The 16,491-nt window shown below is 37.1% G+C and overlaps 1 protein-coding gene across 1 annotated transcript in view; it reads left to right on the top strand.

Moving 5' to 3' along the window:
• The window catches only part of MDN1 (midasin AAA ATPase 1), a 97,664-nt gene that overhangs the window by 14,832 nt on the left and 66,341 nt on the right, over window positions 1-16,491 (top strand). Inside the window, exons 9-25 of the mRNA XM_074150300.1 lie at window positions 928-1,042; window positions 2,740-2,933; window positions 3,995-4,076; window positions 4,789-4,884; window positions 5,974-6,086; window positions 6,629-6,777; window positions 6,884-6,944; window positions 7,490-7,701; window positions 9,076-9,179; window positions 10,210-10,354; window positions 11,141-11,237; window positions 13,008-13,121; window positions 13,772-13,919; window positions 14,088-14,198; window positions 15,047-15,198; window positions 15,669-15,847; window positions 16,215-16,423. Of these exons, the coding sequence (XP_074006401.1) occupies window positions 928-1,042; window positions 2,740-2,933; window positions 3,995-4,076; window positions 4,789-4,884; window positions 5,974-6,086; window positions 6,629-6,777; window positions 6,884-6,944; window positions 7,490-7,701; window positions 9,076-9,179; window positions 10,210-10,354; window positions 11,141-11,237; window positions 13,008-13,121; window positions 13,772-13,919; window positions 14,088-14,198; window positions 15,047-15,198; window positions 15,669-15,847; window positions 16,215-16,423 (2,281 nt within the window). The remainder of the gene's footprint in view (window positions 1-927; window positions 1,043-2,739; window positions 2,934-3,994; window positions 4,077-4,788; window positions 4,885-5,973; window positions 6,087-6,628; window positions 6,778-6,883; window positions 6,945-7,489; window positions 7,702-9,075; window positions 9,180-10,209; window positions 10,355-11,140; window positions 11,238-13,007; window positions 13,122-13,771; window positions 13,920-14,087; window positions 14,199-15,046; window positions 15,199-15,668; window positions 15,848-16,214; window positions 16,424-16,491) is intronic.

Here is a 16,491-nt window from a genome sequence, read left to right as displayed (position 1 = left end):
CGTGTGAAGCAGATTTATGATTGATATTCACAAGGTATCTTGACTTCAAAGATTAACAAATTTTCTTGCTTTTGTCTTCCTTCCATAAATTTATTCTTTTTTTTTTATTTTATTTATCTGGTCTTTTTTTTCTGGAATTGAGTCTTTTGGATTCAACTCTCTTTTGGTGGCCTCATTTCATAAGATTTTCTTCTGTGTATTGCATCCACAGTTTGTATAGCAGCAAATTATAGTTTCCATTGGGCTAGTTGAAGGAGATTCTGTAAGTCAGTTGCAGTTACCAGCTGTGGAATATTACTTTTAAAAACGAACAAAAAACCACCAGAAAACAAAAACCAAACCACAAGCCCAATATCGAATGCTTTGCACGTGCAAGGCTATTCCCACAGTGGGTATAACACGTGGCTGCATAGTTATTTGTGCACTAAAAAAAAAATCCAAAAACACCCCAAAAAACGGAACAATATATATGATGGAAAGGACTGTGAGCCTGAAGAATGAGGAAAAAAGATTGGGAACAGGGACTGGAGATGCTTTTCCTGCATCTCTGCAATAGAGCACAGATCCTTTAGGATCTGTGGAAGGTATTTCCCAGGCCGTTTCTGTCAGGCTCCTCTCTTTACAAAGGATTCTGTATGTTTTTTCTGGTAGGCTTATTGTCAGTCGTCTTTCTGCAAGTGTCCCTAAGGAGATTTTTCCAATACAGGGGATAAACACTGTGATAAAAGAACAGATAATTTGAAAAGCAGAGATAGGCAAGGTAGGGTATGTGACAGTACAGTGACAAACAGTGGGTGATCTATGCACGCACATTATGCTGTAGCAGCAGTATGTAACATGTTCTTTGATGCACAGGAATGCACTGAAAATGTTGAATTTTTCAGCAAGACGCAATATGCTGTGTTTCTTCATGTTGTTTTGATTTAGGATATTCAGTTGTGGTGGAGGTTGGTACAGGCAGCAAAGCAGCCACGCTGCTCTTTTGGACAAATATTGGACCAAAATACATCTGGATAACATGAGCAAAGGAGAACTTAAGGAGGTATTGTGTTGCTCTATTGTGGCATGTGAATAATTGTTTCAATTAAGGGTAATAAATGTTTTTCAGTAATAAAATTGATCCGTATTTTTATCTCTAAGTTCCACAATACACCCTTATCGTTTCAGACTTATCCTGCCGATTTTGAAGTAAATGGGAAGCTTGTCAGGGAAATTTGAAGTGAATTGGACAAAGATTGCTGGAACTTGCCATGGCAAGCGCAAGTTCTGCTTTGAATGGGTCTAAGAATCCAATTACTTTGCCATTTTGTAGCCCACAGATATATAAAAACAGAAAAAGGAAAAAAAAAGGAAAATTTGGCTTACTCTAATTCTGAGGTCTAAGGTTTGCGGTTAAAAGTAGTTGGTCAGTTATCAAATACAAATAACTATCTATTTTTGTTAGCATCTCTAGGGAATGTTTGTTTTATGTAGTCCTTCAAAAACTTAAAAGGAGCCCAGGGCTAAAATGATAATAGAATTCTCTAGAGATTCTCCTTGTGATGCAGAGCTCAGAATAGGAACTGATTTTTAAAAGAGCCTTGCCTAAGGGAAAAGGGGCTGAATAGTTTTGAGCAGAAGAGTTGAAGAGAAAAGTTCTGAGTTTTCTAGAATGAGGAAGATAATTTTTTCGGTAAGATTCATTCACTCCTTGGAACTCGTTCAGCAGCCAGCAGTTAAGGGTGACCTTAAATATATCTGTGTTTTTCCATTTTGTTATTTGTTCAGCTAATTGTTAGGAATGGAACAAGAACAGCTCTTCATAGTTGCAGATGTTGTTGGAGGAGAAGCAAGTAGATGCTGGGGGAGGCGTCCACTGATAGTTTGCTGGAGATACACACACTTGTGTGTTGTAGCTGCTTCTACTATAAATAGATCCACTGGGCAGGAATTCTAGGAAACTCACTGTTGTAGCAGTGAAGAAGGCTGTGTGGCCAAACTGATGTCAAAGATGACCTCCAGAAAGGACCGATATTCAAGTAAAGCCTGGCTGTTAAAACATCAAGAAAAAGGGAAGCTTCACTGCTAAATGTGTCACTTACCACTAGGTTCTTTCTGTTCTTTTTTGTAGCTTTGTAGCTCAAGTCATAAAAATATAAAAATCAAAACCTGTGTAAGATTCTGTAGTAGTAGAGGAAGAGACAGTGGTAGAAAACACCCACTTAGTTGCCTTGAAAATAGACTCATGTTCTTCTGGTTAATCTTAAAAGTCAGTTTGGCAGGGTAGGACCAGTATTCTTGGCCCGTATCTGTGAAAAGCTAATTTTGGGAAGCAATAATTTTGGTTGGCAAGCTTTAGTGGAGGGAACTGAACTGAAAGGAAATTACAGAAGAAAAGTTATCCTCTTAGTGTGTCTTTGTCACCAGAGGGAATAGACAACTGAATACTCAAAAAAAAATTCAGTCATTAAAAGAAGGACAGGAGGTAAGAACTTTTGTTATCAGTTGTTAAGCTGTATGATCATGATTTGAGTATAGGTAGGGTTGAATGTACTTTTTATTCTTCCTTGTATTTAAGCAAATGCATCAAATGAACTGGAGTAGAATTGACTTGGTAAAATTCACTTTTGGCATCCAAATCGATATTGTACAAGTCACAATGAACTTTTATTTTCTTCCGATGAGGGATTCCAAGTGAGTGGTTTTGTGCAGCTTGCTAGCTTGAGTATCTATAAGGTTTTTTTTCTTTTTTTTTTTCAGGTTCTTCAAAGGAGATACCCCAACCTTGCTCTTGTAGCTGATCACTTGCTAGACGTTTACATTCACCTTGCAGGAGATAAGTATCAGGCATCAGAAAACAGTGCTTCTGGCTCCAGGCACATACCAGAAGATTCATCAGAGTCAAGATGCGAAAATAAGAAACCAAATCTGGAAGGACGAGAACTATCTCTAAGGTTGTCTTTTCTTACATGTTTGTTAGAAGGAAATTTAGTTAGCTAGCTGCACAATTAGAAGTGTTTATCTTTGTTGTTTTTCTTACTTTTTTAAAAATAATGCTAATTAAACTGGAATTTCATAAAAACTGGGAAAATCCATTTTTCATTACAAAATAATGATTAATGTAGCTTTTAAAAAATCTCAATCTGAATTATTTAAGACTTCCTAATTGCTGTAATAAATATTATTTTTTTTGAGGAAAAAGCGTAGGTTTTGCCATATGCGTTACTGAGTTGGTATCAAGCTATATGGATTACTTCTCAATTAATTTTAACACAAAGTATCAGTTCTAGTTAAGAACTGTTGACTGAAATGTACTGTATAATGTTCTCACAATAGCCAGTAGATAATGCTTTAAGCAATTGTATATATTTGCTTATCTAGATAATTTTAACAGATGAACATTAGCAGATGAGTGAAAATAACCAGATCTGTAGTGTACTGTTAATTTCAGAATTTTTATGATGAAATGCAGCTTGATGTTCACTTATACCAAATGTCAGTTTTACTCATGGAATTTCTGTAACTAGTAGTGGTTTGTGAATTAGTTAATACTAGGTATGGGTAGTACCTAATATTTTTGTGAAGAATGAAGGAATGCCACTAATTTTAAAACAGCAGTTGTTTTTCTAGAATCGGATGTTTCGTTTTCTTGCCTTTTGGAAGATTTTGTTGTTGATAAGGAATCAGTATCTTGGAAAAATAGGTGTTTTTTTACCTTTCTGCATGAAAAACTGCTTTTCATTTTTTCAGTTTCATAATTACTTTATGGTTTAATGGAGCATGTATTATATATTTCTAAGCAATGTATCTGAAAGCAACACTGTTGATCTTCATGTGCTCAGCTGTTCTTTAGATTTAGTATCCTATTTATAAGTGTTATCTGTGTACAACTTACACAACTAAATGCGCAATTGCCAGAAGACGAAATAATCACTTAAGCTGAACATTACAGAAGGTGCTGTGTCTTTTGCCTTGATTTTTACCAAATCTTTTGGTTTGTTTTTTTTTTTTTTAGAGACTTGCTGAATTGGTGCAGCAGGATTGCTTACAACTTCGACAGCAATTCTTCAACCACAGCAGTGAATATTTTTCAGGAGGTGCGGTAAGACTTGATCCGGAACTTACTTACCCAAATTCTAGTATTGTCTCACAAATCTTAAAATACTCTTATTTGGAAATGTGAGATGGAAATTTACATTTAGCTTTATCTGAAGCAATTGTACTGTAGTTGGAATATTTGTGATCCGTCGATCGGAGACTTTCCTTACTACTAGGAAAATTGTTTGCAGTAATGTGCTGGAAGCCAATCCAGATTTACTGCTGTCACACAAGCAGCATGCTGCAATGAAATTCTAACTGGTATGAGCTAGGACTGCGTATGACTGAGAGTAAAAGTTTTAAGATCTTTCCTTTTTCTTGTAATATGAGACTTCTTTCCTACTTTCCTATGCATCATTTCACATTCCAGGGTTGGAATTTTTCAAGTGTGCATCAGTCAGAGGTAGTTTTATGATGTGAGATCTTACAACGTTATTTCCTTCTCTGTTTTGGTCCGCTCATCTAAAATAGCTTCTGTAACTGGACATTGAAAGGATTTTACTTTGAGTAGAAACCCACTACACTACACTACAAGAGTTTATAAGTTCTTATTACACCCTTTGGACTCCATTGTTTGACTCGATCTGTGAACAGTGAAATAATTTCATTTACCATGGCTGGATTGGAGTCAGGGTCATGTAAGGTGGTACTTCTCAGCTCATATCACGCAAAATTTGTGTTGAAGAAGCTGGTTTATTTTCTCCTTGACAGGCGTTGGACTGTTTCACAGCTATGCTGTCCAACCAAGGGAGCAGACAGAAAATGGCGCAAGTTATTGGAAGTAAACTAAACATTTCCAAGAAAAAGGTATGTTGAGCTATAATTAATATCATGTTTATTGGTAACATTCTATAACTTGCAGTCTTTCTAGTGATTAATTTGAATGCGTTCTGCTGTTTTTCTTAAAAATTATGCCAACCTCTTTCTCCCAAACACTGGTGTTTTTTTTTCTCTCTGTACTATCCTGGGATCTACATTTTTCTCCTGTTTTATTTTCAGCTGCATTTTTTTGTCTGAAAGTTCCAGTGAACCTGTTTCAGAGCAGATTGCAAATGGCCTTATCATGCAAAAGAATGATCATACAGCTGAAACAGCACAGCTGTCTAAGCATATGATACTGCTAGATGCACAGAATAGTAAATAATATCATTTTTCTTTGGTGGTTACAGTGAATTTTAATCACTTAAATGAAGAGATCAGAGAGGAACATAATCTTCCTTACTACTTGTTCTGTAATCATCGATTCCAAAATCAAGTACCTCCCTAGAGGCTAGTAACTCTCTGTATTAATGGCGTGTGATATAAGTGGCTGAGTTAAACTAAATCATTACTTTGTCAGCTATTTCTGACTATAGTAGTTTGATTGCAAAGAAAATTCCCACCTTTGTTACTTCAAGATGGAAAAACTTGCCAGCTGGATGAACGGATGGATCCCTGAAAGTCCTATGGATTTTTCTGTTTGTCGTCCTTCTTTTGCATTATTTCAATACAGGAGTGTATTATGCTCTACCAATGGCAAAATATCTTTGCTTACACAGAAGTATTCACCAATTTTTTTTGGAGGGAGGGAGATTTTTTTTTTTTTAATTATTATTATTATTAGTTAAGATAACTGTTTCCAGGTTCAAGTATATGTAGTTGAACTACCATGGAAGTAGATGAGGTAGAAATGTAATGGCATAGACCTATTACCAGATTATTAAGTGGAAAGAGGTTTGTACAGACAGTAACACTTTTGAGGTGTTTCAGTGACGAGTATGTAAAACCTGCAAAATATAAAATCTTATAATGAAAAATTAGCTTGCTGCAAAGTAATACTGGTAACATACCATGGGTGTTCTTACTGCGATGTTGTAGGCAACATTGGTATTGGATATGTTGATGCTTTCTTCACAGGTAGAGTTCTTTTGTGAACTCTATAAACCAGAAATTCTAATACGGGAACAAGAAGTCTGTGTCGGAAGAGTGCATCTCATGAAGAAACAAACCCAGGCTCTCACTGTACAAAGGTAGAATATTTTGTAGTTTCCATGTGAATCAAAATATTTTGTGGTGGAATAGAATAGATTGAAAGTCATGGGATTAAAAAAATGCTAATTGGATATTCTCACTCTAAAGAAAGGAATGTGATGAGTTTTCTCTTGTGACCTGAGCTTTTCCTTGTGTATCTTTAAGGCTGTCTCTGGCATACTCTGGCAGCCAAAGCACGGAGCTTTTCAGCTTCTGTTGAACTAGAGTTTCTTCAAAGCAGTGTGGATCCACAGCTGTTATAATAAGTTTTTGATGAATCTATCTTTGTAAAGAGAGATTTTTGTAGTATGTGGCACTAACCGCACTGGCCAGGAAGTTCTTTGAAAAGCCTGAATGTCTAGGTTGTATCTTGAAAAATAAATATCTTATAAGGTTATCTTGGGATGAAGTTTTCCAAACTTATATTTTTAATTAGAAAAAAAGATCCTAAATTCAACCGCTCCTCCAAAAAAAAGAAGGTAAAATTGAAATGAGCTCCTTGATAAATCTTGGGTTTGAGTTGCTTCCTTTGCTTTTTCAGATCAAAACAAACCTTTGCTGCCACACGGCCATCTGCAGTATTGATTGAACAGCTTGCAGTCTGTGTTGACAAAGGAGAACCTGTGCTTTTGGTTGGTGAAACAGGAACTGGCAAAACCTCAACTGTCCAGTACCTTGCTCATATTACAGGTAAATGGAAGTGTGAAGACTGTAACTTACATGAAGATGATTTGAAAAACAACAAACAAACAAACAAAACCCATAAGTTGATGGTGCTTTCTATTTCTGTTTCAAGGACACCATTTGAGGGTTATCAACATGAACCAGCAAAGTGACACGGCAGATCTATTAGGGGGGTGAGTTATTGACTACTCTTCAGCCTGTTCTCGGATAACGAATTGGCAGTATCAGAACAAGCTTCTAACACAAGTATAGTTGGGTCCTCAAAGAATTGTTTTTAGACACCTATCTTTCATAATAGCATAAATGTCTTAAGAAATATGTTTGCGTGCAGAAGCCATATTGTCCTTGCTGAAGAACAGGCAGTTTCAGTGAATTCTGTGCACATTTGTGTGTCATGAAGTCATTTAAAAACACAACCCAGTGTCTCTTTGAAAATGGCTAAGCTGTTCAATATAAATACGATATAATATTCACTAGACGCACTGGTCGGTAATAGTGAAGGTATTTTATTTATCAGGGTGGCCCTGTCTTTATAAAATTATCTCATAAGGTGCATTTAAATATGTGCAATTTTACTTCACTCATTAGTTGAGTAAAGAACTATGGAAGCCAGGGTTCCTTCATGCACAATATTGTTGTTTCAGTAATGGGTTTTGTTAGTTCAGAGATGCTAGTTCCTGTGTCACAAATAAGTAATTACTCTTTTGCTTCTCTTCAGTTACAAGCCTGTAGATAACAAGCTGATCTGGCTACCTCTGCGAGAGTCTTTTGAAGAGCTCTTCTCTCAGACGTTTTCCAGAAAGAAAAACCAGACATTTTTGGGACACATTCAGACCTGCTACAGGCAGAAACGTTGGCACGATCTGCTGAAACTAATGCAGCATATTCATAAATCTGCTATTAATAAGGAAGCAAAAGAAAATGCATCTGGTGAGAATTCAGAGTGATCACACATCAATAGTGGTGAAACATTGCAGAGAGTAGATAAATAGTGGTGAATTTTTTGTTTGTTGATTTTGGGTTTTGTGGTGTGTTGTTTTTGTTTGGTTTTGGATGGTTTTTTCCATGCCTCTATCACTTTCTTCTGGTTTTGAAAAATGCAGTTTCTGTCTACAAGATGACGTTCAAAATAGTTAGAATAGGTTTTTTTCTTTCTAATTCATCACTGTTGTTAGCTGTGTCTGACAGTGAAGGTTTACTTGTCTGACTTAGGGTGCCCTTGGCATCTGATCTCCACCCAGCACTTACTTGTTTGCTGTGTTGGTGAGCAGTCCTAGTTTTTTGTGTGGCAGTCTTCCATATGAATGCACTCAGACTTTCTTTTCAGTCCTGGAACCTCATTAGATGTCACAAATCTATCCTATTTTAAAAACAAAGCAAAACACAAGCAAAACACAACAACAAAACCCCCAAACCCAAAGTAATAGCTCTCTTAGGGTAGTAATGACTTTAAGAGCTTACTGGTGACTTTGGTTTCACTCAGTGATGCTGACTTCCCTAGTTCTTGACTTCGATTCATTGCAGTTTTGCCTCCAAATAAATGTTTTTTCTGTTTTATACTTCATAACCTATTTGGGACAGAGGCAGTATTGATGCTTTGCCTTGTGTGGAGTGGCTTCTGGTGCTAGACCTACTGAACCCCTCTTCTTCTGAATATGCAGATATTAAAATAAATGCCCACAAATTTTAAAAAAGGAGGTTTTAGAGACCATTTGTAGTAATTATTGACAATCCTAAAATAAAGACAAGCTGAAATCTGCAACTTGCGAAGCTAGCAAGTCGTGATGCTACATATACCTCAGGCTGCGACTTTAAACAAATAACTGAAATAAGTGCAATAGTCAATAATGTTGTAACTGGTAAGCAACAGTGCTTTTACTAATACTGAATTGTGCATTGTTAATCTGTTCTGTCATAAGGTTTGTAAATGTGGATTTATTTTTCTTTCTGTCTCTGGGGATTGAAGAGTGCTAACAGTCATACTGCAACCAAGTGCAGCATGAGTATTTGTTCCTAAGCTAGGACATGCTGGAATGAATAGCAAATTATCTGTACCTATATGTCAATAGTGTTCAGCTAAATTAAAAAAAAAAACAAACAAACAACAAAACAACAACAAATCAGCAAAGTCTAATATTTTTTTTTAATTCATGAGATGTCATCTGTAGAACTTGAATGTATTCATTGTTCAGCCGAGCTTATGCTTGTATCTCTATGCTTGAAACAGCTTGATTAAAATACTGTTGCTAAACATTTTTGTGCTATTGTTCTGATGGTACAAACTTAAATTTGTTTTGCTTATAGGCTCGCCACTGAAGGAAAAGTGGGAGGCGTTTGGTCTGAAACTGAATCATGCTCATCAACAGATGAAAATGACAGAAAATGCTCTTCTCTTTGCATTTGTTGAGGTATTTAGAGATTTGCATTTTGATGCTAGGAAGTATAAGGAGGAACATTTAAAAGACTTTGCAAACAGTATTATATAAGTAACTTCCTGGCGAGAATCTTACTGTGAAGTTAAGCTTGTTCCATCATAATTCTGAAGCAAAGTGTGCTGCTGCAAGGAGGTGGTGTTTAGTTGGGGGGTGGAAGAATGTTTTGTGATACCACGTTAATTCAGTGCTGTATAATAGGAATTAGGACTGGTATATTAAAGAATACCAGCAATATGTCGTAACATCTTTCAGGTGTATAACATTAGAAAACACATCTTGACCAATCTCCAGTAGGCCATGCTCCTGCCTGAGGATTCCTGTGAAGGATTTAATATTAAGAATCTATGCTGTTTATCTAGAAGTGATTTATTTTTTTTTAATGTTTCAAACCCATGGTATAATATTCTAATGACATGAAGTGTGATTAGGGGAAACTATGATGTATGGTTTGTGCATGTTTATTTCTTGTCACCCTGCTAGTCTGAGTATATTATCTCAAATTTTATGTAAAGTGTGTAAAATGTTGACCAGCCCTCTTTCTAAAAAAACGACTATGTAAGTAGTTGGAGAACCTTTGACTTAAGTATAGTTTTAATTAATAAGTTCTGGTTCCCCAAGTAATTGAGTAATACTGCTTCTGTGTTTGTTTGGATTTCTTTAGATTAACTGCCTTTATTCTCATGGTGGTGTCAGCAAAGTTTATGCACCACAGAGATGGATATCACTGACAGGCAGCATTGCACAAATAAGAGAGCTTAATTCTGTTTTATCTCAGCCAGTTTAAATGGTAGCTGATAATGGTGATAACTGGCTTTATTTTGCAAGTCACAGAAGAATTGCTGTTATTGAGGAGAGCAGTAAAACTGCTTTTGCTGTAAAAGGTCTGGAATTGCCATTTATCTAAGCAACCCATAGACAGCAAAACAAGTATTTCCAGCATACAGATGCTTTGATTGTTATACCACAGCTGTTGACGTGATTAACAAATTGATCTCATTTTTAGGGTACCCTGGCACAAGCAGTAAAAAAAGGAGAGTGGATTTTATTGGATGAGATTAACTTGGCTGCAGCAGAGACTTTAGAGTGCCTGAGTGGTTTACTGGAAGGATCATCTGGGTCGCTGGTATTACTAGACAGAGGAGACACAGGTACTATTTCTGTGCTTGCTTATGCTATATCTTGCTATCCAGTTAGTTGAATTTCTTATCCTATAATGGCTCAAGACAAAAATCACCGTCCTTTACCCCCGTTCTTATTGCTGAGCATGATGTTATATAGTAGGGAATATCGCTTTGGCCAGTTTGGGTCAGCTGTCCCAACAGTGTCCCCTCAATTTTTGCTCACCCCCAGCTAAGTCACTGGGGGAGGGAGGGCAGAGTGAGGAAAGAGAAAGCCTTGATGCTGTGCCAGCACAATTCAGCAATAGGCAAAACATTGGTGTGTTTTCAACAGCACCACAGAGGCTGCTGTGAAGAAAGTTAACTCCAACCCAGCCAGACCCAGTACACATCTAGAGGTTAAAAATGCAATTGCTGAATCTTGTTTTCTGGAGCTACAGGTAGAAACAAACGTTGTATGAGCTTCCTACGCTGGGTTTTCTTCCTGGCTGAGGGAAGCACTGCCCATTGTTCTGAAAGAGACAAAAGGAGTTCCAAGTTTAGGGCTTATATAATTTTTGAAATATTTTGTGTTGTTAAAACATCCTGCTATACACAAATTAAAGTCAGGGTTTCACTTGCCAGTGGCTGTTTTAAAGATGCCGACATACTTCTGATACAATAATGTGGGATTATTCTCTGAAAACTTTTCACCCTGGCATTTTAAGAAAATGTAGTAGAGGGAAAGAGAAACTGCCTTAGAGGAAATATACCTTATTTAACATAATAAGTATCCTAGGTTTAGCATTAATCTTATGTCTCTTTGTTTTCCTTTAGAGCCTCTTGTCCGTCACCCTGATTTTCGCTTGTTTGCGTGCATGAATCCAGCTACAGATGTTGGAAAAAGAAATCTTCCTCCAGGAATAAGAAACAGGTAGGAAATAATGATTCTGCGACAGAATACTTTTTTTTTTTTCTTCAGAGTTTACCTAGCTTCACGAGTTGACCCAGTGAAGAATGCCTTATTTGAAGCCTGAGGATATAAATCTGAACTCAAATTAAATCCGTGTGAGGTGATTTCCACATCATGGTGAAGGTTTTTCATGAAATAACATCAGGAATATACTTCCGTAAACTTGCTGAGCCTGAACAAATAGCAGTAGTGTAGAGTGTTGTCACGGGGGACAGGGGAAAGATTATTCTTTACAATTAAGCTGTCAGTGCCTGGGAATGCTACTGCAGCAGTTTATGTTCCTGGTGGGTATAATAAAGAACAAGTGCTTTGTGTCTGTTTAGCAGCCTTTCTCTTGATGACTCAGAAGTGTTGATGATCCTTGCAAAAAGCTGTATATCCAGCTTGTTTCCTCAGAAGGAAGGTGGTTTGCATGGGTGGTACAGATGTATGATGTTTGACGTACTTGATGTGTGATCTTCAAACATTTAAGCTGTGGCCACAAAATTGGAGTTTTGGCAGATCTGTTCTTCCATAATACCTGTTCCTGCAAAGAAGCAAAGATCTGCTTGTATTTAATGCAGTTTCCCTCCTGAATGCCAGAAGTCATGCGAGTCATCCCTTATCAGGTTTATAGAAATTGTGCGGAACTGTAGAGATGCACTTATTGTACGTAATCAGTCATTTGCAGTTACTCGTGGCAAAATAAGGTTTTATTGCTATTAGCTTTCCTGGCGTAGTAGTGAAAGAAAAGAAAGTGAGGAGACTTCAGCTTGCTAAGTTTAAATGAACTTAAATTTGCATTTGTCAAAAATATCCATCCCTCTGAAGTTAATGAATCATAGAATGGTTAGAGTTGGAAGGGACCTTAAAGATCATCGAGTTCCAACCCCCCTGCCATGGGCAGGGACACCTCCACTAGAGCAGGTTGCTCAAAGCCCCATCCAGCCTGGCCTTAAACACCTCCAGGGATGGGGCATCCACAACTTCCCTGGGCAACCTGTTCCAGTGCCTCACCACCCTCACAGTAAATGGCATTGCTCAGCTGTATTGGGTTTGCTGTGGTGTGTCCTGAGCTATTATTTGCAGTTGTAATGTGTGGTATAGAAGGGCTGCAGACTCATATTCAACACCTGATGCAAATATACTGGACTAACGATTAGAAAATATGCTCAATAACTAGAGCTGCCAGTGTAGCGTACTAAATGTGAAACACTCTGTTGATGTAATTAAAGATACTCAGGACTTCACTGAGTACATGTTTTGCTGCTAATTTCCCTTCACTTATTGTCAAGTCTTATCATTGTTGAGCTGCATTTTTGTAAAAGTAGAAACAAGCTGGATATGCTAGTCATAACAAAAGTAGAATGGGTGATAGCTCATAAGTGTCCACTTCTTAAAATTGGAGATCATTAGAGAGTCCACTTTGAAAATTGCTCCTGCTGTGTCAGTGCACCAGTGTTTGGGCTGTAGTGTTTGGGTATCTCTTGCAAATTGTTTAAAATTTTGATTTTAAAAAATAGTGTCCCATAGTTAATTTTCAGTCTACTAGGTTAAAATGATTTAGAGGAATTAAATATAAGGTATTACTAATACTTTTTTTTAATGACTTTGGTTCTTGAGTCTGTCTATAGGTAGTTTGACAAGTTGGTATTCTGCTGCATAAAAAAAATTTTAAATGTTATGTACCATGATAATCATATATAATGTGATTTTATGTCTAAGTGTTACGGATTGATTTGGTTCTTATAGGTTTACTGAACTTTATGTAGAAGAATTGAGAAATGAAGGAGACTTGCAAGTTCTTATCATGGATTATCTGAGAGGCTTGAATGTGAACAAAAATACAGTACAAGGAATTGTGAAGTAAGTTGGTTGTAATCTCTTTAAGTCCTTGTCACAAAAAGGAAGTATGTAACTGTAGTCTGTGGTTAGACTGTTTTAGAAGACACGATAGTGCTCCCCACGCAGCAGTTTGCAGAGCCTTAGGAAATGGCAGAGGGTAGACATCCATCCTCTTCATTCTTAAGGTTTCTGTACTTGTAGGGAGGAGACTTACTTTTTCTTATTCAGAATTGCTTTTTTTGGTGGCACCAGTTAAAAAGCCTTGTTACAGTCCTCTTTCCCATGTGAGAGAATAAAATGGTTTGTTTCTGTAGATCATACTAATTAAAATCTTGTGTGTTCATCAAGTTACCTTCTACCCAGTTTAAGGTGTACTATCTCATTGTATTAACCTGAAGAACTGTTACATGTTTAGAATACTTTGAGTTTATAGTCATTCTCTGTATGTCAAGCACTCTCAAAAATGTGGTTTTAAATACTCCGTTGCTTTCCTTTGCTGACTATACAGATGGCAGAGTTTGGCATGGCTTTCCTAACCTGGAGCTATTAGAAAAAGTGACAGTTGGAGATAAGCTTAAGTGTTCCTACTTTGGGTTTAATTCCTTAGAGCAATGGTCTGATCAGTAACAGCACTATGTAACTGGAACTGGTTTCGCTCCTTATTTTTGCAGCTTTTATTTATCTGTAAGAAAGGAAGCAGAAGCAAAGCTGGTGGATGGAACTGGCCACAGACCTCACTACAGTCTCCGTACGCTTTGCAGGGCATTGAGATTTGCAGCATCTAATCCATGTAGCAGCATACAGCGCTCACTGTATGAGGTGATTACCTATATTGGGGTTTGTTTCAGTATGTTCACTACAAAGACTGTTTGGGTAAAGGATAATCCTCCTTCTAAATGCAGTATTGAACAGAAATGATTCTTTGATCTCTGTTTTTTTTTTTTCCTAATGATTTTTCATTTTGTCACTGAAAATAATTCTTCTTAGGGCTTCTGTTTGAGTTTCCTGACGCAGCTTGACAGAGGTTCTCACCCAGTAGTTCAGAAGCTAATTTGCCAGCATATAGTCTCTGGCAACATCAAAAGCCTTCTCAAGCAGGTAGGTAACTTAAGCTTACATAGAGCTGTTTAGTACTCAGGGTAGAATTTATTTTTAATTGCCTTCTCTGCCTCTTTGCTCTACATTTCCTTCTCACAATCCTGCTTTTCATCTTACAAAGATAAGAACTAAAAAAAAAAAAAAAAAAAAAATTAATACTGTTCCTTCATATTTTTTTACTTCTGCTTGACATACCCATGTTAGCTAGTTTATTTGTTTATTTGAAAAAAAATATGGACGTTCAAATAATTAGAGCATTGTGGAGCATGGGCAGCTTAATACAGTGACTCCAACTGTAAAGCTTTCACAGACTTCTGAGGAGCTTTCACAGGCTTTTTATTTTTAGCCTGAAAGCAGAACATATGGATACAAAGCAAACATCTGTGCTTTGTCTGTAGTGAGAAAGGAAGAATCTCAGTAGTGCTGGGAACCCAGCATGAGTTTTCATGGGGGACTGGGCAGGTGGGATGGGGAAGCCATTTTTAAGAGATAGGCATTTGTTTCAGAATAAAACTCTTCATATTAGAAAATACATATGTATATAAAAAGATAAAAGCCAATTTCCTGCTTGGAAGTGTACTACAAAATTCAGTGCTGGGACTCTTGAGACATTTTTATCTTCATGACGCTGGCAAAGATTCCTGCTACATGACCTTGAAATAATCTGGTCAGGCTTTTCCTGTAATTTGCATTTTGTGACAAGGGGACAGTGCTTACTGCAGGAGCGCTCAGGGATTAATTTAAAATGACTTCTTACAGAATATATTGCAGTGCTGTAACAGTAGTTGTCTTCATTAGCAAAGTGAAACTCATTAGTATAATCTGTTATTTCTGTCATGTCTGCTTAGCAAATACCAAAACCCCAAGGAGGGAGTTTCATACTTATAGAAGGTTACTGGATTTCAGCTGGGGATAAAGAACCTACTGTAGATGAGACTTACGTGCTAACCCCTTCAGTTAAGCTTAATCTGAAAGACATTGCTAGAGTTGTGTCTGCAGGGTAAGTCTGTTTCAACTTTTCCATTAAAAAACTAAGTTGAATATGTTTATATGGGCCTCCAGTGGTGCCTGTCTAGCCTTTCTTGTTTGGCATGAGTAATGTCCATTTTCCTTCTATTTACAGTTAACTTTTCATTATGCAGTGACTTGAATTTATACATGTATTTCTTGTCTCCCTAAGCCATACCTAGTTTTGTTTAAATGATAATCTAGAAATTTGCAGTTAGAATAACCTGGTTATTTCACACTGCCATGTGAAATAATGGGTGGCAGTTAGCACTTGGGGGTAAAGTTACTTGTGCTCCCCTTTTAGTGTATGATCTTGGATACTCCAAGTGAGCTACATAGTGATATTTTAGTAACATGCTTTGGTAATGTGGATCTGTGAATATTTCAAATAAGGTTGATATCTTGTATATGAGGAAGATATGATTTGTGCTTCTAAACCACTGTTCTGGTTATCCCTTGCAGGACTCATCCAGTACTGATTCAAGGAGAGACCTCTGTTGGTAAAACCAGTTTAATTCGCTGGTTGGCTGCTGCTACTGGGAATCATTGTGTAAGGATTAACAATCATGAGCATACTGACATCCAGGAGTACATTGGCTGTTACACATCGGACGCCTCTGGGAAATTAGTATTTAAGGAAGGTGAGTGGGTATATTGCTTTTACTCCAAATTCCTGCCTCACTTCACTGCTTTTTTTTTTTTTTTCCTGCTTAACTTCTCTGTTTTACTACAACAGACAGATGACCTGTCATAAAATTGTTAGTTGCATATTAATGATAATCACTTACGTAATTTCAGTGAATTCGTAAAAGTTCATGTTTGTCACATGATACTTGTCCTGTTGGACATAAAGAAAAGAATTCAACAACTTAAACAATACTGTTGCTTCCGTCTCTGGACTAACATTTATACTGAGGGAAAACTGGTGGCTAAAAGTATCTAAAAGTATGCTTCTGTTAGATTTAGTTTGTTAGATTTTTAACTAGAACTTTTTCTGTCCCCTCCAAGGCATTCTCATAGATGCAATGAGAAAGGGTTACTGGATTGTTCTAGATGAACTCAATTTGGCTCCCACTGATGTTCTGGAGGCTCTGAACCGTTTGCTGGATGATAACAGGGAGCTGTTCATTACTGAGACCCAAGAAGTTGTTAAAGCTCACCCTCGCTTTATGCTGTTTGCTACACAGAATCCTCCAGGACTCTATGGTGGCAGAAAGGTCTGTATGATCTCTTCCTTTGAGCAGCTGCGACTCCAGGGAATGAATCACTCTTGTACATAAGTGTG

The sequence above is a fragment of the Numenius arquata genome, chromosome 7 (assembly GCF_964106895.1).
Source record: "Numenius arquata chromosome 7, bNumArq3.hap1.1, whole genome shotgun sequence".
NCBI lineage: Eukaryota > Metazoa > Chordata > Aves > Charadriiformes > Scolopacidae > Numenius > Numenius arquata.
This window is presented reverse-complemented; position numbering and strand designations above follow the sequence as displayed.